This window comes from Sebastes fasciatus, chromosome 3, assembly GCF_043250625.1.
Source record: "Sebastes fasciatus isolate fSebFas1 chromosome 3, fSebFas1.pri, whole genome shotgun sequence".
Lineage (NCBI taxonomy): Eukaryota > Metazoa > Chordata > Actinopteri > Perciformes > Sebastidae > Sebastes > Sebastes fasciatus.
In genome coordinates, this window is record NC_133797.1 from 31,625,396 (window position 1) to 31,648,634 (window position 23,239).

At 40.9% G+C, this 23,239-nt stretch overlaps 1 protein-coding gene across 1 annotated transcript; it reads left to right on the forward strand.

Annotated features, from left to right (window-relative positions):
- The first annotated feature begins 255 nt into the window (after window positions 1-255).
- ecpas (Ecm29 proteasome adaptor and scaffold) lies at window positions 256-22,949 on the forward strand. Its single transcript, XM_074630247.1, has 49 exons — window positions 256-401; window positions 2,206-2,336; window positions 3,330-3,446; window positions 3,818-3,936; window positions 4,138-4,284; window positions 5,074-5,251; window positions 5,600-5,739; window positions 6,026-6,104; window positions 6,198-6,317; window positions 6,453-6,538; window positions 6,635-6,710; window positions 6,799-6,848; window positions 6,943-7,009; window positions 7,175-7,297; window positions 7,400-7,503; window positions 7,847-7,970; window positions 8,082-8,162; window positions 8,286-8,493; window positions 9,152-9,243; window positions 9,465-9,599; window positions 9,703-9,874; window positions 10,124-10,296; window positions 10,430-10,531; window positions 11,397-11,520; window positions 12,170-12,315; window positions 12,843-12,897; window positions 13,072-13,186; window positions 13,342-13,410; window positions 13,536-13,653; window positions 13,758-13,925; window positions 14,063-14,142; window positions 14,909-15,014; window positions 15,194-15,241; window positions 15,345-15,463; window positions 15,672-15,822; window positions 15,926-15,991; window positions 16,133-16,222; window positions 16,403-16,469; window positions 16,561-16,652; window positions 16,746-16,812; window positions 16,914-17,111; window positions 17,650-17,861; window positions 17,957-18,000; window positions 18,110-18,302; window positions 18,406-18,550; window positions 19,909-20,014; window positions 20,125-20,213; window positions 20,303-20,374; window positions 21,912-22,949. Exons 1-49 carry the CDS (start codon window positions 380-382, stop codon window positions 22,049-22,051), a joined length of 5,526 nt encoding a protein of 1,841 aa, XP_074486348.1. The 5' UTR covers window positions 256-379; the 3' UTR covers window positions 22,052-22,949.
- Window positions 22,950-23,239: the final 290 nt, after the last annotated feature.

Consider the following 23,239-nt stretch of genomic DNA (forward strand, 5'->3'; position numbering starts at 1 on the left):
ATTCATAACTTTATGAGAAGAAAGTTGTAATATTACAAGAATAAAGTCATAACTTTATGAGAAAAAAAATCGTAATATTACGAGAATACAGTCATAAATTTACGAGAAAAAAAGAAAATAACGTATTCAGGCAGACCGTATGAGGAAAATATTTTTTTTTTTTTAACATTACAGCATGTAAACATGTTCTAGTAGAAACACAAAATACAAGTATGAACCTTTAAATGAGCACGATATGGGACCTTTAAGTAACGAATCTCCCACCCCTGTGTATGTGAGCGTTGCTGCTGTATGGCTGATGATGAAGGAGTGGCACCAGTGGAGAGAGGTGCAGTAACACTCAGCTAACTGTGTGAGTCGCTGATGACTTTCTGCGAACATGGCTGCTCAGGATGAACTCAGTAAGTTTCTTTCTGCGTTATTGCTGATTAATATCTCTTAAAATAACATAACCGTGGCTGTCAGAAATCTAGTGAACAACAGACCTGCTTTATTATAACCAGTGGGATGTTTTTAAAGCAACTATAAATCTTCTTTCAGTTAAAAATCAGCTACAAGGACGACAGCTAGCCACTCAAGCTAACATAGTGCTAACTAGCATGCTAACGTCAGGAGGCCGTTTGCCCAGTCATGGTCAAAATGAAACTATCACGCAGGCTATTCACATATTCACATTAAGGTGTGGATTTACAACTTGGATGTTTGAGAAGATGTAGGTTGAATTGCTCAGTGTGTCAGTTTGTGTGTAAAAGCAGTAGTATGGAGTCAAAATGAAATGAAGTGCGTTGATAGTCTGTCAGTTGGTGCAGCTAGCTGCTTGGTGAAGCATGCTAGCTGCAGAGAGAAGAAGGCAGGGCTGGGTGGTGGTGATGGTTGTTGCACCAACTCCTCAGCTGACAGGACGAGCTTTAACACACAAACTGGGACTGTTTTTTTAGTTTTAATTCAGTGTATTTTACTGCCATCTGTGTGCTGAAGGTCGCACAGAGTGGGTTTTGCATATAGGTTGCACTGCACACACCCAATAATGGGTTGCATGGCTTCCATATTTCAAGATTCAAGATTCAAGAGTTTTATTTGCCATTTGCACCTCATATAAGTACATTGAGCAGTTTACACAGAGTCAGCTTTAAGAAAAGAAAAAAGGTAAAATAAGTAGCACATTCAACTCAACACAATAAATAAATAAATTATTAAAATATAAAACGCCCTCAGTGTAGTCAATAAATAAACTAAACTACCCTCTGCATAGGAACGATACCCCCACAATACAAATATACAGCATATATATAAGACCAGTGTTTGTTTTTTTTGCCTCTTCCTGCACTTTATATTATTCCTTTTTTTTTTGTTATGTTGTATAGTCTTAAATTGTGCAAAACAAATAAACAATAAACAAACAAAGATAAAAAAATATTTTTATTATTAGTATTTTATTGTTTTTGTGGAATGGAAAGCCCCTCAATAAATTATTATTGTTGTTATTATATATATCTTATCCTAATTGTGTTATCACTATTATGTGGTCGTATTATTTCTTTATATTAATCTTGTCTCTAGGTGTTGGCTTCAAGATTCAACAGTTTTATTTGCCATTTGCACCTATAACTAAGTACATTGGAATTCTGAGCAATTTACACTGAGTCAGCTTTAAGAAAAGAAAAAAGGTAGAAAAAGGCACAAGGTAATAACAGTACAAAATAAGTAGCACATTCAACTCAACACAATAAATACATAAAATATAAAACGCCCTCAGTGTGGTCAATAAATAAACTAAACTACCCTCTGCATAGGAACGATACCCCCAGAATACAAATATACAGTATATATATGCTCCATGACCATGTTAAAAGAACTTGTAACTCTCAAAAATATTTATAAAAAGAAATAATTAATATATTTCAGACAATTACACAGTGGAAGGCAGCATATTGCACAGCATTACAGTCCATTCAGTTCAGGTGTACTGTGTGTCAATAATGGTATGGAGGTGAGGTGTGGGGTATTTGTGTCCCTCTTTAATGTCCTTTGCCACCAGTCTTATTGTAGCTGGGAAGAAGCTGTTGTGAAACCAGAGGTGCTCTGTGAGTGGAGACGCTCTCTGGCCTGTGGTGCCTATCAAATATAGCAGAGGTATTGCTTTATAAATTGGTCCCATGTAAAATGAGACATGAGAGTTGATCAAATGTGGTTTTGTTTTGACAGATCAACTGGAGCGTGTGTTCCTCCGCCTGGGCCATGCAGAAACAGATGACCAGCTACAGGACATTATCTCCAAGTTCCTGCCCCCTGTGCTCCTCAAACTCTCCAGTGTTCAGGAGGGTGTGCGGAAGAAAGTAAGAAAGACGGGTGTTGTCTGTATCTGTGTTTTAAGAGATTACAATGACTCTTGAGTCTGTGCTCCGGTAGCTGCACCTCATATAAGTTTGAATAAATTGCAGTCCAATGTCGTCAGAACCTCCCCCTCAAATATTAGCTTATTTTTACCATAAAACTTAAAGAGGACCTATTATGCTTTTGTGTTTGTCCTTGTAGTGTATTATATAGTTTTTTGTGCATGTAAAGATATGCAAAGTTACAAAGCCCAAAGTCCATACCAAAGGGAGTTACTCTCCCCCACAGACACACTACTCCTGAAACACCTTTTCTTGCCTTTTCTTCTGTAACGTGGTGAAGTCAGCAAGTTACACATTTTGCCAAGCGGCTGGTTTGGCACACCCTCAAACAAAGCTAATTTGAGTCAAAGCCTATTGAAGGAGGCTGGGTCACGCTTCATCAACGCGTCATATCTTTGGGGTACAACACATGCGCAGTAAAATCTGGCCTGCACTTGCCGAAATTGAGCCAATAGCAATGCACAACTGCAGCTTCAGTTACACTGCGCATGTGTTATACCCCATACCCCAAGACCCGTGTCCGCCTGTGTCCCAGCCTCCTTCATTCAATAGGCCTCGATTTGAGCAGAGCTGGAGCGGAGTCCGAAGAGTTTGGTTTGATTGACCAATCATAACAGTGGGCCAGCTGACTAATCAGAGCAGACTGGGCTTTTTGGGAGGGTGGGAGCTCAAACAGAGCGTTTCAGACATATGAGAAAGATAAAGCGTTTTTTGAACATTAAAGCATGTAAACATGTTCTAGTCGAAACCCCTAATACAACTCTGCACCTGAAAATAAGCACAATAGGCCCTCTTTAAGAAAAACCCATTCAACTTCCATTATATAGATATAGACTCACGTCCTCGTGATGCAAGTATGCTTGTAATGAGGTGTGTTTATTTATGCATTTGTTTATCAAACCACCAAATGACTCTCTGTGCCTCCTCTGCTAGGTAATGGAGTTATTGGTCCACTTGAACAAGAGGATAAAAAGCCGACCTAAGATTCAGCTTCCAGTAGAAACTCTGCTGGTACAGTACCAAGATCCCTCAGCCGCCTCCTTTGTGACGGTAAGAACACAATTTTACAATGTGTTTTTTATGAAGCTAGAAGTTTTAATATACATTCATAATACAATCAAGGAGTTGAGCATTTTTAAAATGATGATTGATTACTGGTAAGTTAACTAATAACTAATCACAGTAACTAATAATGTATCTACTTGTCTTTATCTGTCTTTTAACACCTTACGTTTTAATACCATATATTAAAAATGGTAGATTTTGTTGTCACTGATGTGGATTTTATGCCAGCGCAGCATTTGGAATTTATCTTAATATTTAAGTAGTTATCGGAAACCAATTCGCTTTTCATATTGTTTATGTAGTGATGTGTAATTTGAGACAGGAATGGTGATTGTTTTAATCTATGTGTTTTGTAGAATTTCACCATCATCTACATCAAAATGGGCTACCCGCGTCTGGAGGTGGGAAAACAGTGCGAGCTGGCCCCCACCCTTCTCACTGCCATGGAGGGCAAGCCACAGCCACAGCAGGACAGGTGAGGGGATGCATACGCTCACACCTTAGGATACATGAGTGTATTTACTATTATCACAATACTGGATGTTTTTTTTACACTTGAGTTTTTGCTTGGTTGACACATGAATAAAGTTTAACACATACTTTATGTGGGGCTGACCCTATCCTTCCTTTCCTTGTTGGACTATGATTTCACTTCACTCTCGATTTCTTCTCTTAGCCTGATGCACCTGCTGATCCCAACTCTTTACCATATGAAGTATCCTGCAGACACCAAGATTGCTTCTCCATTTAACTTAACTGAGAGGCCAAAGACAGTGCAGCTGCTGCTGGAGTTCATGTTGGATGTTTTACTGATGCCTTACGGGTGAGTTCATGCTGTGTGCTTTGGGTTTCATATGATTGTATGGGTACATGTATAGGTCTCAGAATGGCATAACTCTAAAGGCACACCAAGACAAAAGTGGGCCTTGGGACAGTTTGGGGCCGTCGGTGAGCATCTCTCAGTCTAGTTTTTGCGGTGTGTGCCACAATGTCGGCTCTAGTCTGCCCGTGTTGGCGGTTTTTCGTCCGATTGAGCATGTTGAATCGGCGGTAGCGCCCGTCGGTGAGAGAAATCACTCTGATTGGCTTTTCAGCCTAAGCGAATCAGTGCACAAGAAGAGAAACCGATGCGAGGAAAGCGAGCCAACGAGTAAAGTCAAGAGGTCACACACAGAAGGCTCAGTTCTCATTATTAATATTCATTTCATCTGATCATTCCAATACACGGATATTTTCACAACGACATGGCCATCTGGAATGAAGCTAAGTGGTGAGTGAGAGTGGTGTGAAAATGGTCGACAAACGTCGCTTTATTTCATGTACATATCGTAACAACAGTTTGTATATCCGCAGTCTTCGGGTTTCCCTTTTTGAATGACTAATACAGACTACCGCCGCCTGCTGGTATATTTCCACTAATGCAGGCGTGGAACGTCCATGCTAACTGGCCGTCGGCTGTAGTCTTTGCATCGTGTTCAGATGCAACTTGTCAGCCAAGACAAAGGCAACAGGCGGCCTTCATCGCTGCTAGTTCTTTGATGTCGTTTTAGTGTGTGTGGGCTTTAAGCATTTGAACAAGAATGTTGACTTGTTCTCTCTCCGGCTCCTTTAGGTTTGTGCTGAATGAATCCCCGACTCGCCCTGCTCCCTCCGCCTCCCAGGGAGGTTCTGCAGAGGGGACGGTGGCTGCAGGTGGCCAGGGACTCCCCCAGCCTCCCCCAGGGATGAGTGTCTATGCTGCCAAGAGGGTGATTGGAGAGGCCCAGTGGAGCGCTGAGCAGCTAGAGCAGGTACTATAACTGAAGCTGGAGGATGAGGTGTGGCTATATTTTTGGAAGTTTGGGCAGGTTATATGTTTGTATACGCTTTCTTGACAAAGCTTGACTCTATCCCAAAAGTTGGAGCCAATTCAACTCAATTCAAAATGACATATCTTTGAAATTGAACACAGGTTCTAAACGCGGCTCAATCCAAAAAGATATCAGATAATAGATATTCAATACATTTTTATGTCTGAGCCCCTCTATTTTAAGGGCTGTATAATGAGTGTATTATGTGGATGATGATGATGCACTTTGTGCTGTGTTTGTCTTAAGTATCAGCTAATGATTCCTTCATCCTGTATTTGGTTTCAACAGTGCAAACTGGGCATAGTGAAGTTCATGGAGGCAAAGCAAGTCCCAGAGGTGGAGACAGTGGTGCACCTGGTGGTGGCGTCAAGCGACACCCGACACGGTGTGGCCACTGCAGCTGATCTGGAGCTGAAGAGCAAACAGAGGTAGGTGAAAGAACGTCTCTGGGTCACATGTGCTTCACAGATTATCAAGTCATCCACTCGGTAACTCTTTCCTCTAACTCAGCAAGGTACTAGATATACCTGTTGTGCTTCAAATTCACAAGATAAAATCATTACTCTCTCTAAATGATTGATTTTTTTCTAACATTTACTTCAGGCTAAGTTTAATAGATTCACAGGCTGATATTTAAATCCATCAGAAAGAAATGTTGAAAGTACAAACTTTTATTCACAGAATTGGTTGTGTCCTTGTTTTATTATCTTCCAGCATCATCGATTGGAACAATCCTCTAATTATCAACAAGATGTACAAGGTGTATCTGGGGGATGTTCCTCTTAAAACAAAGGTTTGTAAACTCAACAGTTCATTTTCAAACTTAATTCTTTTAAAAAAATATGAAGTATATACTGTATATTATACTGTTTTGTATGTGCACTAGGGAGGCAATGTGAAGCAAGAGCTGAAACATGAGCCAGTAAGCACAAGAGTCAAACTGAAGATCCTGCCACATCTTCTGCGGTCACGCCTAGCCGCAGAGTGCTTTCCAGCTAACATCCAGGTAGGCTCCTTGTCCATACTTGTGCGTACATTTGTGTATTCTCAATATTTGAAAGTAAGTCTGGTGGTAGGCTAAATTATTTTCAACCTAATGCTCCAGTGTGTGGTATAATCATTACTTTCCTTTCCTCTGTAGGTTGTGTATGACGGTCTATTTGGAGCCAACACCAACAACAAACTTCTGTCTCTCACCTTGCAGTTTGTCCATCACATCTGCATGATGTAAGAAAAGTGTACTTTTCCCTAGATTCATTTCTTTTCATGAAAAAGTGATTTTTGCATTTGAAAAATAACATTTGGGCTTTCTATGTTTTTCAGATGTCCTGACACTAATAAACCGTTGGGACTAATGCTGCTTAATGGTCTCACCAAGCTCATCAATGAATACAAGGAGGTAAAACTACAAATGACAACACACACATTTAAACTGCACTTACTGTTTCACCTGATATACACCTACTAAACAACATTTGTCCTCACAGGATCCTAAGTTGCTATGTGTTGCCTACTCTGCTGTCGGAAAGCTCTCGAGGTATAATGAAATCACTTTTTCCTTAAACATTGCCAGCTAGGTATGGGAGTTTAGAATTAAAAAAATGTTCTGCATTTTATATCCTCTCCTCTAGCCGCATGCCGCAGCTGTTCACAAAGGATATTGCACTCGTACAGCAGTTTTTTGAGTCCATGTGCAAGGTAGGTGGAAGATCTCTCAAAAGTCTGACATTAAATGCAATGAAAACTCAGCAGCACACAACATACATTAAAAGAAAACAACCAGAGTTTTAGTCTTTATTCTAAGAAGAGCACTATGGTGTATCTGATGCTGACATTTCCAAAATTCTGTGTCATCTTCTTCAGGAGGAGTCTGACGTCCGTCTTGCCATTCAGGAAGCTTTGTCTATGATGGTTGGAGCTTATGCCAACCTGCAGGGGGCACTCCTCAACCTAATGGAGGCCTTGGTGGCTGCATACATTGGAAAGGTCAGTCTAGATATTTGATTTATACAGAAACAAGCATTAATGTTGACTAGTTTAGTAGGCATGAAGCAAATCAGGAACACATGATTTTTCTTTTTGTGGCAGCCGGAGGTCCAGGTTCGCCAGGTGGCCATGAAGTTTGCCAGCACAGTGTTTGCTCCGGATCACGTGCCATCAAGATACCTGCTGCTACTGGCAGCTGGAGACCCGTAAGTCTCAAAACACAGAAATCTTCTACATAATCACAATACACACATCAGCATTTTAGTGAGTCTTGAAAGCACTTATTATATCATATACACAATAGGATACAAATAAGATGGGAGATGATTAACGCTAAAATGAGGGTATTAAAGTAGAGATGTTTAATCGATTAGTTGCCAACTATTTCGGTCATCGATTTGAGTATTTTTTTTAAGAGGAAAAAAAGTCAAAATAATCAACAAATTAATCAACAATGAAAATAATTGTTAGTTGCAGCCCTGTATTAATGATTTACTTACTTTCCTGAGTGATGCAGAAGATAAAATGAGCTGTTTTTCTGTGTTTTAGGAGGGAGGAGGTGTCTGCGGAGGCCAAGAAGGTGCTGAGAGTTTTTCCTACCAGGAGCTCAGAGAAGGAGGGACCAAAGCCAATGCCCTCATTTCCTGACATGGTGGCCTATGTCCAGGAGAAGGTGATGCTTATGTTTCATTCTCTCAGAGACAATACACCCCGGTTACACCCCATCTTTGCTAAAAAAGAAAAAATAATGAATCTCCTATCTTTTTTATCTTGTCATCATCAGGCGGCTCAGAGGATGAAGACTCCAGCTAAGTACACTGTTGGAACCTCCACTATTCCTTTCAACCCATCTGCGTTTGGGGAGGTAAATATTAATTGGTGATCAGCCTGTGACATCCATAATTTGCGACATGGGATGAGTTTGCAAATTCAGTTTTTTATCTTTGGGGGAAGTAAGTGGAGTTTTATTTCCCCTCTATCTTCACAGATCGTGCTCTACCTGAGGATGTGTTTAGCCCACAGCGCCGGGGTCACTCCCATGTCCACTCGCCTGGCAGACATGCAGGACGATGCGCCAACCATCGGACGCTACGTCCACGCACAGCTGTCCTCTGAGTCTCAGTCAAAGGGTTGTGAGGCGAACCCTATTTATGTCTACATGGATCTGCTGCAGCAGCTGCTGTCAGTTGTAGGAGGTGAGAGAAGTTAACCTGCTCTTTCCTGAAGGCCATTCTACTGCAGGATAGAGCTGCAACTATTAATCAATTAATTGTCAACTGTTAAATTAACTTGCCAACTATTTTGATAATTGATTAATCGGTTTGAGTAATTTTTTAAGAAAAAAAAGAAAATACTCTGATTGCAGCTTCTTAAATGTGAATATTTTCTTGTTTCTTTACTCCTCTATGACAATAAACTGAATATCTCCATAAAACAAGACATCTGAGGACATCATCTTGGGCTCGATCAGTGTTTCCCAAAGCCCAAGATGACGTCCTCAAATGTCTTGTTTTGTCCACAACTCAAAGATATTCAGTTTACTGTCATAGAGGAGTAAAGAAACCAGAAAATATTCACATTTAAGAAGCACGAATCAGAAAATTTTATTTATTTTTTTTCTTAAAAAAATGTATCAAACCAATTAATCGATAATCAAAATAGTTGGCGATTAATTTAATAGTTAACATCTAATCGATTAATCGTTGCAGCTCTATATATAATGTAGTTATTTGCTTTATATATTCATCTGTATGGTGTGGTATTGTAAAAAATACACAAGAATTGGCATGATAACCATTGTTGGAAACACTCTCCATGTGTTATTTATTGCACTTCCATTGTTGATCTCAACAGGAATCTCAGTGATGTACTGTCTACTGGAGGTGGTGTCTGTCTGCCCAGAGAAACTGGCTCCCAAATTCATTGAAAAAATTGACTGGATTAAAGTGAGTACTTCATTTATTTATGTGTTTATTTAGATATAGGATGGCAGCTATTCTACATTGGGATTTGTTGTGCTTTAATTCATTAGTGAGACAAACATCAGCAGCACTAAACAATTAGTCCAGTCACTTAGCAGTCATGTGATATTTTAAACCATGAGCGTAATTCACATTTCTCCACTGTCAGTGCATTCAGCTGTAATAACAGATGTTTTCTTCTCCAGAGTCTGATGAACACAAATAAGGAGGACATGAGGGAGCTGGCATCCCAGCTGTATGCTGTGGTGGTTTCCACCATGACTGGAAACGAGCTGCAGGAGGCTGTGCACAACCTGCTCAAAATCACCAAAGACAACCACGTATGCTACTTTGTCTCTGCAGAGCAGTTGTTGTTTTTTTTCATATTTTAAAAGTGTGCATTTTTCCCCTGTGTAAATATTAATTGGTTTTGTTGAACCACAGAGTCCTGAGACTCAGCATGGTGCCGTCTTGGCTCTCGGCTACATGGTGGGAAGGTACATGAGCAAGAAGAAAGCTCTCACCTCTGGGGACTCTACGCACGACATGGGGCAGCAAATGAACATCACCTCCCAAGGAGATGATGAACTTGTTTCCATGGCCACAAAGACAATTGGTATGTGATTGTTTTTGCAACAATTTCTTGCAGTTTAGGCTTCATTTATTCGCTGACTATAGCAGCTGTTAGAGTACAATAAATTGATGTTAAAATGACATTTATTTAGCTAGATTGTGATGAGATTTTTTTTTTATCTCCTTCCTGTAACAAAACATTTTTTTAAAAATTTGATTGCCATCAAACTTTTTGTGTGAACACAAACTATTTCTGTTGTAAGAGTTCATCCAATTGTGTGTGTTCATCCAGGTTCCTTCCTGGACAGCAGTAGTGCGCTGCTGGCTGTAGCAGCGTGTACAGCTCTGGGAGAAATTGGCCGTAATGGCGCCCTGCCGATCCCTGCAGACGGGGCGGGCTTCACTAAACTGTCAGCCATGGAAAACCTGCTGGCTCGCATCCCCTCTGGCAAGGAGAGCACAAAGGTAACCAGCCATTACACAAAAGGAAGTGGTTGCTGTATTAATGATGCATCAGATCTTCAGCTAAAAGATCTGTGACTCATATCGTCTTTATCTGAATTATCTTATTTTGTATCTGTCCATGTGCGTGGTCCAGATGAAGGAACGATCAATCCAGACCTTGGGTTACCTACCTGTGGGAGATGGAGACTTCCCTCACCAGAAGAAGCTGCTGCAGGGTCTCATGGACTCTGTAGAGGTATGAAACATACTGACTGACTGTAGTATTAACAATAGCAATGCAGGGCTTTACAGAGACAATAACAAAAGCAGGAAGAACTGCCGATTGTATGGGAGCGCTAGTATAAGTAGGCACAAGCCATTAGATTGTTGTAGTTAAACTTTGAGCTGTAAATTTAATTTTGTTGGCGACTTGCGGCGCATTTCCACCAGATCCGGTGACGGAGGGCGTCTCAACGCTTTCCATTCATTTCCTATGAAAAGCAGGAGAAGCAGTCGCCCAGTGCATGGTTGGAGTGTTGCGGCGGGTTGGAAAGAGTCTGTATTTGCATGAAGTTGAAAAATCTCAACTTTAAGCAAATGAGCCTGTCCAGCACGACGCACATGGCTCACAAAACTTGGACCAAGCTGTCAAACTAGGCGATGTAGTTCTAAAATGAAACGAGATTTGGCGGTGGCGTAGCCTATTTCTCGCCTCAAACGTTTTCAGAAGTAGATTTTGGTGAATGTTGTTTCATGTTTTAAACGGCAAGCAGAAAACCAGGGACCAATCAGGTGCATTCCACGATAGGGGTACGTCAACGCTTGAATGGCCAGTTGATTGGAGCAGCTTTTCCCCCAGTTTCCTGTCAGATCTGGTGGACATGTAGCGTTAATGTTTCCTGATTTGAGAAACACACATCAGATTGAGACCTCTAACAATGCATGTTAAAAAGTCTGTTTCTATCAAAACTTCAATTGGCAGAAGTGGGGATTTTTGCGCTCACATATTAACATTCATTGACATGGTCCCTCTTCGAGGCTGTTTTTAGGTTGGGGGGGTGGGGGTGGGGGGGGGGTCATTAGTGGAAACATCTCACATTTTTCCCTTTTTCTTTCTTAAGGCCAAACAGGTGGAGCTGCAGTTTACAGTTGGAGAGGCTATAACCAGCGTTGCAAACGGCACAAGCTCTGGAGCTGCCAGAGACCCATGGACCTGCACCGAGGAACAATACAACCCGCCGCACAGTAAGTACTATCAGTTGTAGTAGTTGAATTTGACTATGTTGGCCTGTTCTGTACACACGACATCTAGTGCACATCTGCCCATCCAGGGAGAGGGATCCCTCCTCAGTTGCTCTTCCTGAGGTTTCTTCCATTTTTGAAAGGGGTTTGGGTGTTTGTTTGGGGAGTTTTTCCTTATCTGAATCAACAGATTATGAAGCCCCTTGAGGCAATTTGTGATATTGGGCTATATAAATAATATTGACTTGATTTGAATTGTACTTTTTGTACATTTTGGAGTGAAACAGTCCTGCATCTTAAGTACTAGTGGATTAGATCATTTCTCAAGCTATGTTCACTGAAATTTGATTGATTTGGTTGTCAAGTATACATTAAGACTGACATTGCAATTTTTCAAGTGATCAGATTTTCAGACCGTGTCTTGCATAACGACAGTGGTTGTCACAGGGAAATGCATCATGATGAAAGACCCATTTTCTGTCTAGCAGCAGCTCTGCATTGCTAGTAATCAGATATGTGACGAATTAAATGAGCCTGAGCATACATTTATACACAATAGTTTGTCATTTTTTATCTACACCTCAAATGCTCCTTCAACAAAACTAGAAATTGTCCCTGAACAACATTTCCACTCTCTTCGTTTCCCTCGTAGATGTGAAAATTAACGATATGGTTCCTTGGGTCCTCAAGTCCATCCTGGCCAGGTATATACCCAGCCAGAACCCCCATGTCCGACAGGCAGCCTGCATATGGCTGCTTTCCCTGGTCAAGAAACTCAGCACGCACAAGGAAATCACGGTGGGTGTATTGTACAACTATGTACCGCTAAATCTAAAGAGAAACAGGCTCAAAGGAAGAACTCTGATAACCAAGAGAGTGATCACTTGAACAGAAACTGTTTTTGCAAGCTTTACAAAGCGACTAGAGTAAAAAAGAGTTTTAGTCTTTGTGATTTCAATTATTTGTACTTTCCTTTTGTTTTTGGTGTGTAAGATCTGGAGTTAAGATCTTCACACATCTTTTAGTTTCCTTTTTAAAATGTTAAAAGATGAATATGACCTCATGTTTAGACTTTCAATTCTCCACCGTTAAACGCTTTTCTTCATTTTTTCCACATTCGTCACAAATGATCACAAAAGGTGTTCTCTGTACTCATTAATGACCTTTAGCTGTAGCTTTTTTTCTCCTCATGAGAAAGAGAGACATCAGTGTTTGAGGGTGAACATTTTGTTTTGTAGCAAAGAAAGAAAAACACAGACTTGATATGCATTTTGTCAAATCCCTTTCGTTTGTAATACAACTAATTGTGCCTTTTATTCCTACAGTCTCATTTGAAGGAGATTCAGATTGCGTTCATCTCTGTTCTCTCAGACCCTGACGGTAAGAAGAGACTTCTGTCTAACCTGACTGTTGAGTTGATTTGTTCATTACTTACACCAGCCAGCAGTGCCTTTTTTAAATGTACCTGTGCAACATTATAAATCCGACCATCACCCTTTGCTCTCTGTCCTTCCCAATTTTTTTTATCATCCTTCTTTTTATTCTTTTATCTAGAGTTGAGTCAGGATGTGGCGTCTAAAGGCCTTGGCCTTGTCTATGAGATGGGAGGAGAGAGTGACCAGCAAGAACTGGTGTCTACTCTGGTGGAAACACTCATGACTGGTAAAAGGTGAGTGGATGGTTGAGTGAAGGAGGAAGGGATGAAACAAGAGAAAGAATCACAGGAGGTTGTAGCGTCCTTTCTGCAGGGCATAAAAAAATAGGGTCAAAAATGTTTCCAGTACATGAAGATATTGTTTAATTCTTATTTATCTTTGCAAACAGAGTGAAACATGCCGTTTCAGAAGATACAGAGGTGTTCCAAGGAGAAGGTATTGGGAAAACACCTGATGGGTATGTCATACATCACCACTATTCGATTTTTTTTATCTTTCCAAATGTAATGAAAATGCTGAAAATCTCTTTTTGTGTGCTGAAATTGACCTTCTTCTCCCTCTTGTATTGATGGCTCCTGGCAGTCACGGCCTGACCACATACAAGGAGCTCTGCTCATTGGCCAGCGACCTGAACCAACCAGATCTCGTCTACAAGTTCATGAACCTGGCCAATCATCATGCCATGTGGAACTCCCGCAAGGTATCATCCTCATCCTCTTTCCCCATCCACCGCTTTGTGCCACTTTTCCTACACATCTGGGGTCGTCTCACCCTTCCTTCCACCTGACCTCTCCTCCTTTTCAGGGAGCAGCTTTTGGTTTCCACATGATCGCAGCAAAGGCCGGGGAGCAGTTGGCCCCATTCCTGCCCCAGATCGTGCCGCGCCTGTACCGCTACCAGTTTGACCCCAACCTGAGCATTCGTCAGGCCATGACCAGCATCTGGGACGCCTTGGTCACTGATAAGACCCTGGTAGGAGTTTAGTCTGGTGCAACATAAATAACAAAAATACATACTCATGCATTAACAAACAAATGGATGTAGACTTAGATGTAAAAGACTATCCTCACTAGAAGTAAGGCATGTTGGTTTATTCTGATGCATTTCAGGTGGATAAATATCTTCAGGAGATCCTGCAGGATGTCATCTCCAACTTGACCAGTAACACCTGGAGAGTGCGCGAGTCCAGGTACAATAACAATACACACGCCAAAAGCCAAAAACTCCTAAAATTGAAGATTAGTAAGATTATTATTATTATCAACTTTTCTACTTTCATCGATTTTATTTAGCCTGGTGATTGATTGTGTGAGAAGGTTAAATACTACAAACGGCTTTTCCCTCGTCTCTCCTTAGTTTTTTTTTGTTATTGATATTATCAAGCAAAGCAAATGTTGAACACAATATTTTACAGGATGTTTGTACAGGGTCTTTCAACGAGATATATAAAGTGTTACATTTTAGTTAAGGTCTTTCCACACCGTATTTTTCGAGCAAGTAATTCACACGTCAATATACTTTTTCAAACTGTTGTTTTTGTCATGAATACTTTCACACAGAACGTGAATATTACGCAGAACATGGTAGATTTTCTCAGCTTTCGCACCATGAATAAAGGCATCAACCAATCACGTAGTTTTAAACGGGTTGAGTTGCACCTGTATTTATGAAACAAACAATACGTAGGCTCCGTGGTCAGAACCAGGACGGCAAACTTTATTACTGCTTTCAACCTTAACAGCGGCGCAGACCAGAGCTGCTCCTTCCATTCTTACCTTTCACAATAAAAGTCTTAGATATATAATATTTGCAGGTATTAGCAAGTACTTGGCATTTTCGTGTCGTTTATTCATCACGCCCCCGGTCTGTAAAGGCATTTATGGTAAAGAATCCTACGCTGTAATGTAAAAGTCAGAAAAAAAAATCTGTTTTTGATGAATTGATTTTCCTTCCAGCTGCCTCGCCCTGAATGACCTGATTCGTGGCCGCAATGCTGATGACCTCATTGATCACCTTGCAGAAATGTGGGAGACACTGTTCAGAGTCCTTGATGACATCAAGGTGAGCAGGAAATTATCAAAACTCAATGGTGCTATAATTCACCGAATAATTGACACATTGCAAAAAACCTATGGATTGACACACTAGATGATGAATTGTGTAAGACTATCATGTAGAGTAAGACGTTACATACACACAGCACAATTTCATTATTTTTTAACTGTCGTCTTGCATTTCAGGAATCTGTGAGGAAAGCAGCAGACCTAACACTGAAGACGCTCAGTAAGGTAAAGTTGTTTGTCACAACATTGGCCGGTGTGCGTGTATCTTTGTAATTGTTTGTGTGTACACGTTTCATGTTCAAGTGTGTGTCTCTCACTCTCTGTCCAGGTGTGCACTCGTATGTGTGAGTCTACCGGCTCTGCAGCCCAGAGAACTGTGGCGGTTATGTTACCCACCCTGCTGGAAAAAGGCATCATTAGCAATGTCGCAGAGGTCCGCGCACTAAGGTAACATTACTCCCTCCATAAATGTGTTTTTGGTTTCCCTGTGTGACCTCGCTCTGATGTAGGGGCTGCACAATTAATCTAAATGTCAAATTCAAAAAAATCCGGCTCTTTTATTTGTCTTTCAGTCGCCACATTACCAGGTCGTAATATTGTGCCATAGCCAGTCTGCCTTGCTCTCTCTGAACCACTCTGTTGTATTCCCTACCAGTATCCAGACCCTGGTGAAGATTAGCAAGACGGCCGGTGCCAGACTAAAGCCTCATGCTGCCCGGTTGATCCCGGCCCTGCTGGAGGCCCTCAGCACCCTGGAGCCTCAGGTCCTCAACTACCTCAGTCTCAGATCCACAGAGCAAGAAAAGGTAACCTCAGTCGTTGACTGCACGTTCACCCAAAGTCTGGTAACCAAAGCCTGTACGTTTTATAACAGGTTAGACTCATCATGAGTTCTTTCTGCCTCCCTAGAGTGCCATGGACGCCGCCAGGCTGAGTGCTGCCAAGTCCTCTCCAATGATGGAGACCGTGAACATGGTAAGAAAAAAAACACATCAATGAATTAGTTGAGCCTTGGTTACTAATCTTCTTGACCTTTTAGGGTTTTTAGACCCAGTTTTACGGTGTCAGAATGCCAATGAGATCTGTTTTGTAAGGATCCGTCTTGTGTATGTTCAGTGTCTGCAGCACCTCGATGTTTCCGTGCTGGGAGAGCTGGTTCCCAGGCTCTGTGAGCTGCTCAAGAGTGGAATAGGATTGGGCACTAAGGTAGACACACAGTTCTGTAGTCACTCATGTTTTAGATTGTCTGTTGATGCTTTGATTTGTCTTCTAAATCCACCTGTTTTCTTGAGTGTTGGCCCCTTGTCTCCCTTATGTACTGTACGTAAAGATACGGCGTATCAGTCAGCCTTTTTTATGTTGTATATCCTTTTTTTTGCGGCACAGGGTGGCTGTGCTAGTGTAATTGTTTCACTCACAGTGCAGTGCCCCCAGGACCTCACACCATACTCAGGTAAAGCACATGTCAGCTCACCTGTTCCTGTAATGCGTTTACTGTTTGGTGCATGTGAACTAATGATAAAGATGTTTTTTGTTGTTTCCAGGTAAACTGATGAGTGCCCTGTTGAGTGGTATCCATGACAGAAGCAGTGTAGTACAGAAAGCATTTGCCTTTGCTTTGGGACACCTAGTCAGGGTAAGCATCAGCTCTGTTAAGCAATCTTATTATATTAATTACACCATACGTTGTTCTCAGTGAGTCATGGGTTGTTGTTTTTTTCCCCATCAGACAGCAAAAGACGCCAGTGTAGAGAAACTACTACTGAAGCTCAACACCTGGTATTTGGACAAAGAAGGTGAGACAGCAGCAAATCTACAATTTTTCCTCAAACTGTAACGATTCTGTGCATTAAACCAAACGCTAACTTTCGGACTCTGCTCTCTCTCTTATTCCCAGAGCCGGTGTACAAGTCATCATGCATGTTGATCATGCACGCCATCAGCCACTACAGTCCCGATGTGCTGAAGGCCCATGCAGGAGTGGGTCTGCCGCTGGCCTTCCTGGGTATGCATCAGGCGCCCGGTGCTGATGAGGAGAAAGGAGAGAACCATGATGCAACGCTGTGGGGTGAGGTGTGGCAGGAGAATGTCCCAGGTGAGATACACTCATACAGTCTGAAGGTTTTTTTAAATATTATATAAAACACAATCTAATCACCTATATGTATTTTGCAACCCTGTCTCCCACAAAATTACATTTTCCATACAACTAGACTGCATAACCAAAATACATTTTGAGGGAAACGTATTTTCTCCCGGATTACGGTTGCAGTTTCAAACGGTTTAAAACGGTTTTAAACATATGATTAATGTTGTAAATGGAAACTAAACAAAAAAAAATACAACAAAACTACTTAGTTAGGTTTAGGCAACAAAACTACTCGGTTGGGCTTAGTAAAAAAAAACAAATGGTTTGGCTTAAAATTACTTAAAAACAAAAAGAAAACGCAAGAAATAATGTTTAACACGGCACACAAACACCGGTCTCCTGGGGGAAAGTCCAGTGTTTCCTTCCAAACATAATTGAGAAGACAATTTAGATGGATGGGAATGTAGTTTTTCGGAGACGGGGCTGTTTTTTTGATATTGCGATAACATAAGTTTTTATTCTTTGAACTTTTCTTGGATTCTAGGAAGCTTTGGAGGCATCCGACTCTACATGACGGAGCTGATCACTATCACACAGAAGGCACTGCAGTCCCAGTCCTGGAAGATGAAGGCTCAGGGTGCAGCTGCCATGGCAACCGTTGCCAAGGAACAGACCGGCTCATTGGTGGCACCACACCTTGGCATGGTACTAACGGCTTTAATGCAGGGGCTAACTGGACGCACATGGGCCGGCAAGGTAACGGCTGATGATACCTCAACGGAACAAAAGAAGTTAGAAAGAGATTGTTGAAAATTTTAGTTTATATATTTTTTAATTTTTTTTAATTTCAGGAGGAGCTATTGAAAGCCATTGGATCAGTAGTCTCCAAATGCAGGTGAGACTCCTTGTAAAACTTTTTTTTTTTTCATATTAATTGGAGTTTTATTTGAAGAACAACATTCATTTATTGTTTTTTTTGCTTCCATTATTCCTCCGGCTTTTAGCTCGGAGCTGAAGAAGCCCTGCGCAGGCCAGCCCACCATCCCTGAGGTGCTGGAGATTGTGTTGAAGGAAGCTCGTAAGGAGAGTCTGGTGTACAAAATGGCTGCTCTTCGCTGCGCCGGAGACGTGCTTCACAGCAGCCAGGAGGACCGCTTCAGCGACATGGCTGAGATCCTTTTCCCTCTGATCAAGAAGGTTAAATCATATTGCCTGTTTGTTATTAAAGCGCCGTATTTGGAAGACATCACTGCATTTTAAGAAGCCTGTTATCCCAATCTATCTTCCTGATTCCCAACAGAACTGCCCAGAGAGCGGCGGTGCATCAAAGAGGTCACTGGAGGACGATGATAGAGATGCGAAGGAGAAAGAGCTGCAGACAGAAGCTCTGCTCTGTGCTTTCGAGACTCTTGGAAAGGCCTGGCCCAGGAACCAACAGACTCAGGGTAAGATAAGAGATTCAGGGAAATGAATAAACCCTAAACCACATTGCCCACGCTGTACACTTGTTTGACATATTTCACATTGTGTATGTTGACATATATGAATCCTGGACACTAATTAACATTCCCACAACACTATTATGCAGCAAGGTTTGAGGCTTAAAATCCTTTTCATTTACTTTACCCTCTTTTTGAAGTTGAACACCCTGCCGGACTTTTGACTCCCTCTTCCAGTCGCTGCTCACGTGGCAGACCACACCTGCTGCTTTTGAACCTTGAACCTTGACCCCACCCTTATTTATGATGGTCCTCAAGTACTGCGCTAACATACAGAATCAGATCCAAATGATTATTTCTGCCTGACCCCATAGAGATAGTCGGATGTTGATATTAATTGACATTGTGTAGTCAAAGCTGGTTTGATTTTGCTTAGTTTGTGTGTTACCTATTGCAAGTTGAAGTCACTGTAAACAATATGTTGTTTAGTTTGTTGGAGATAAAATACATAGTTTTCTTCACACAGACATGTTGGCATTGTTACTTTGATAATGACGTATTACTTTCTCCTTATTGTCTATTTTATTACACTTTTAGATGTGTGTGTATATGATTATAAGTTGTAGGCATATTTAGGGATGGGCACAAAGTCCGGTATTAAACGGGCCCCGGGGCTAAATTATTGAAGACCGTATTATAAGCTCTGACATTACCGGCTCTTTTATCTGTACTTTTTAATGTTTTGGTGTGATGTATTATCACGCTGCAGCATCTCCTCTGCACTCTGTGTCGGGGCTGAGCTCCTCCAACTACGCTCGTTACTATAGCCTAAGGGCAGTAAAACCTTTGCGTGTAAAAAGCCAGTAGAAAAGCGATATTTCAATCTTCTCTGGCTGCTATGTTTTACACAACCACAGCGCGCTAGCTTGGCTAATAGCAGATTGTTACAAACAAGTTAAAACAAAAGCTCTCTGTGTGTAGTCCAACTGTGTAACTTAGTTTGCCACATATCTTAAAATTTACTGTAAAAATTCAAAGGAGTTTCGATAAAACGATACCCATCCCTAGCCATATTACTGTTCTAGTACTTTTCACTGAAGAATATATTTAAACTTTTTTTCCTGATATTCACTAAATAGGACTGAGATTAAGTGAAATGTGACCAACCTATTAATTGATGACAAGTGAGTGAGATTTAAAGTTGACAGAAATATAAGCTGCATTATATACAACTCCGATACCAAGCCAATATTTCTTAACTTCAAGAGACTCCCTTACATTGTTAGTGGCTCAGTGGCAGAACTGCCATAGTGTTATAATATATAATAGTTATCTAATGTTCTGAACGTGATGTCTGTGTGTAGCTTGTTTCCAGGTGGCTGTGTGCAGTCTGATGTGTGAGAAGCTCAAGCTCAGCACCTGGAGAGTCCAGCTGGGTGTTCTACAGTCCATGAAGGCATACTTCAAAGGGTAAGGACCAAACAAACAAACATCTTCTTGTAATTTGCTCTTTGAAATGAACCCTGAATTAATCAAGCTGATCAAACGTTTTGACGACATGCATGTGTCCTCTGTTGTAGGTTATTGCTGCTTGAGAAGGGCAGTGAAGACTTCAATGCATTGTCACAGATCCTCACAGAGACCTGTGCTGCTCTCACTTACCCTTTAGGTAAGGTTCCTCACAATGTCACTGTACTTAGTATCATAGTTTAATACGCCTGCGTTTCATCACCATGTTTGTGTTGTCTCTCTATCCAGAAAACAAAAGTTACTCCTCTGTGAGGACAGAGGCCTTGTCAGTTGTGGATATGATCGTAAAGAGAACTGGAGGTGAGTATTTATGGTGGCATATCCTCCGTCAGGAACTTGAATGTGACATATTGTTTCCACTAAATGTCAGAGTACAAATGGCTTTATGAGCCATTCTTCCTGTTCCTCTAACAGCCTTCCTGTTCTCGCTTTAGGAATTCTCTTTATGAGCTAACTGCATGGATCAGCGGATGGCAATGTCGGCCTTTTGATGGGCCAGACTGAAATATGTTAACAAATATTTTAGACGGACGTTTTGTCTTTCATGGTTCCCAGACAATTGGTCCTAATAACTTTGGTGATCCCCCGACTTTTACTGTAGCACCACCATCGGGCTTATATTTGTGGCTTTGAGGAAAATATCTGACTATTAGATGGATTGCCATGAAATTTAGTATAGTACATTCATGGTCCCCAAAGGGTGAATTATAATAACTTTTCCTGTTTAGTTTGTCCAATACTTTGATTTATGATCAAATACTTGCATGCTAAACTAAGAGGGTGAACACTAAAGCTGGGAAACATCAGCATTGTCATTGTGAGACCAAGTACATCCTCACAGAGGAGCATGGTTCTAGACTCTTGTTTCCCTCTCTTCTCCTTTTATTATTACTCCTTGCATGCACCACATGTTTGAAATCTAACCACAGATTTTTAATAATACTAAGACTTATTTTTTCTTTTAGTTCATGGTTGATATTAGAGATGAGGGTAACACAAATTTCATGGTTATTTTAGGTGATAATTAGCAAGTAACCTATTTGAAATTTCTTTGGAATTACTGCCAAAGTACCCCAATGTTTACCTCAAAATGTATCGAAAATGACTTTATTATAAACATTATTTAATAATGATATGCTAAAATAGTATATAATGGTTCAAATAGGGCCCTTAGGCTTGAGAAGCGGCTGTGCGCTGCTCTTCATCGGAGTTGGAAAACCAAAACTAATAGAAGACACTTCTGATCAGGCACAAATCTCACCATTATGTGACTTATTGTCTACACAAATGTAACCTGGTAGCTAATGTATGTAATGTAATGATTCAGGGAGTTTTTAAAAAAAAAAATTCAAATAAGTTATTTGCTAATTATCTATTTATCAGCAGACATGGAAATAAAGCATATTAATGAACTTTGTATTCTTTTCCTGGAAATGTTTTAAATAAATTGCCAGCTATTGAGAAATAGCAGAATATAATTATTAAATAATGTTTATAATAAAGTAATTTTTCGATAAATTGAGGTAAATATTGGGACAATTTGGCAGTAATTCGAGAAAAACTTACTTGCTAATTTTCACCTAATTACCATGAAATGTGTGGACCTGTAAAATGAAGTGTTACCGAGATAAGTTTTGGATAACTGTAATAATATACTCCTTGCTTTTAGCTTCACATTACTCACAGACTGAGCCGGTGGGCATGTTTCTCAAACAACATCTGCATATATACGAACACATACGCATATATACATGTATATGTATGTACTATATGTATCATATATTATTGATCCAAGTGTCACTGATGTAATATTCCTGTGCCTGTGTGACGTTAACAGAGAGCGAACAGTGGGACTGTGTGTCTGTGAAGAGCCGGGAGCAGCTGCAGCGCTCGCTGTCAACGCTGCAGTCAGACAGCAGACCTGACCTGAGGGATAAGGCCCAAGAGCTGCGTAGACACATCCAGAGCCAACCCTGAGCATGCACATTCACACACACACACACGCACGCACGCATATACACACGCACACACACACACACACACACACACAGACACACACACACACAGACACATGCCGTCACAAACACAGAAATACAACAAAATAGAGCATCAATTCCTTTTTACTTCTTTATCAGTCACACACACACACACACTCCTCTGTCTGACCTCTTTGATGCCGTCATTATCTTCTCTTGAACAGACATTCACATCCCTCTCAGTCATTGCATTACTTATCCATGTTACCTGTGAGCTTTGACGCTGACAGACTGATTCACATTTTGTGGCTGACGAAGCTTGACCTTGAAGCTTGGAAGAGCTCTGAGTGTCTGAACTCACAGTGACAAGCGGTGAAGGGGCTAGGCTATTATTGTAACGTGTCAAAGTTTTATTTGGTTCATTTAAATGGACAGTAACATAATGATAATAAATGCTATATAAACCAATGTGTTGGGTTTGTGGACGCTGTATATCTATAGCCCCAAAATGGGGACTTTTACTACTGTTTGTGGGGATTGCCTACTCATTAAATATCAGAATATCAGCAGGTGGTACACCTCGGTGACTAACGCAGAAGGTTGACTAGTCGGCGCTCGTTCACAGTTGCACTTTCCAGGGGTGTGGACACTTCCTCGCTGTTTTACCACCGCTGCTGATGCGTAGTGGTTAAAGAGCGGAGGCTTTTGGAGATATATCTCTCTCTGTCTCCTGTAAATGTTCTTTCCCCTGTTTGCAAGGTGAATAAGCAAGACTGCAGCCAATTTTTGTGAAGTCTTGAGAATAAATAAAAAAAGAAAAACCTGCTGTTAAGTTGAAAGTGATGCTATAGTTGTTTGAATTTGTCCCTGATAAAATAAAAATACCTTGACGATTTGGACAAGTGACTTTCTTTTGTCTTAATTCAGAATGATAGTGGTATATTTACAGTTTTAAACAAAAGCAAATGTCAGAGGGGCTGAAGAGGCCGTAACGCAAATGTATGATCACACATATTGAGACCACAAGTACTAGTAATAATGTACAAACACATACAGTATAGGGGGTGGGACAGATATTATGCATGAGTACATGACTGGTTTGTTTTTAGCCGATGTTTTAGTGTTTCTTAAAGGTTAAGTAGAGGTCACAGTCCCTGATATGTGCTGGTTATTTGTTCCCAGAATGTGT

What these genes read in the sequence shown, in the direction of transcription:
- ecpas (XM_074630247.1), top strand. Translation starts at nt 380, where the DNA reads ATGGCTGCTCAGGATGAACTCA. An exon ending in GCTGCTGTCAGTTGTAGGAG is followed by an intron (nt 8,494 to 9,151) that starts GTGAGAGAAGTT and finishes TGATCTCAACAG; the next exon opens with GAATCTCAGTGATGTACTGT. An exon ending in CTTTGGGACACCTAGTCAGG is followed by an intron (nt 16,653 to 16,745) that starts GTAAGCATCAGC and finishes TTTCCCCATCAG; the next exon opens with ACAGCAAAAGACGCCAGTGT.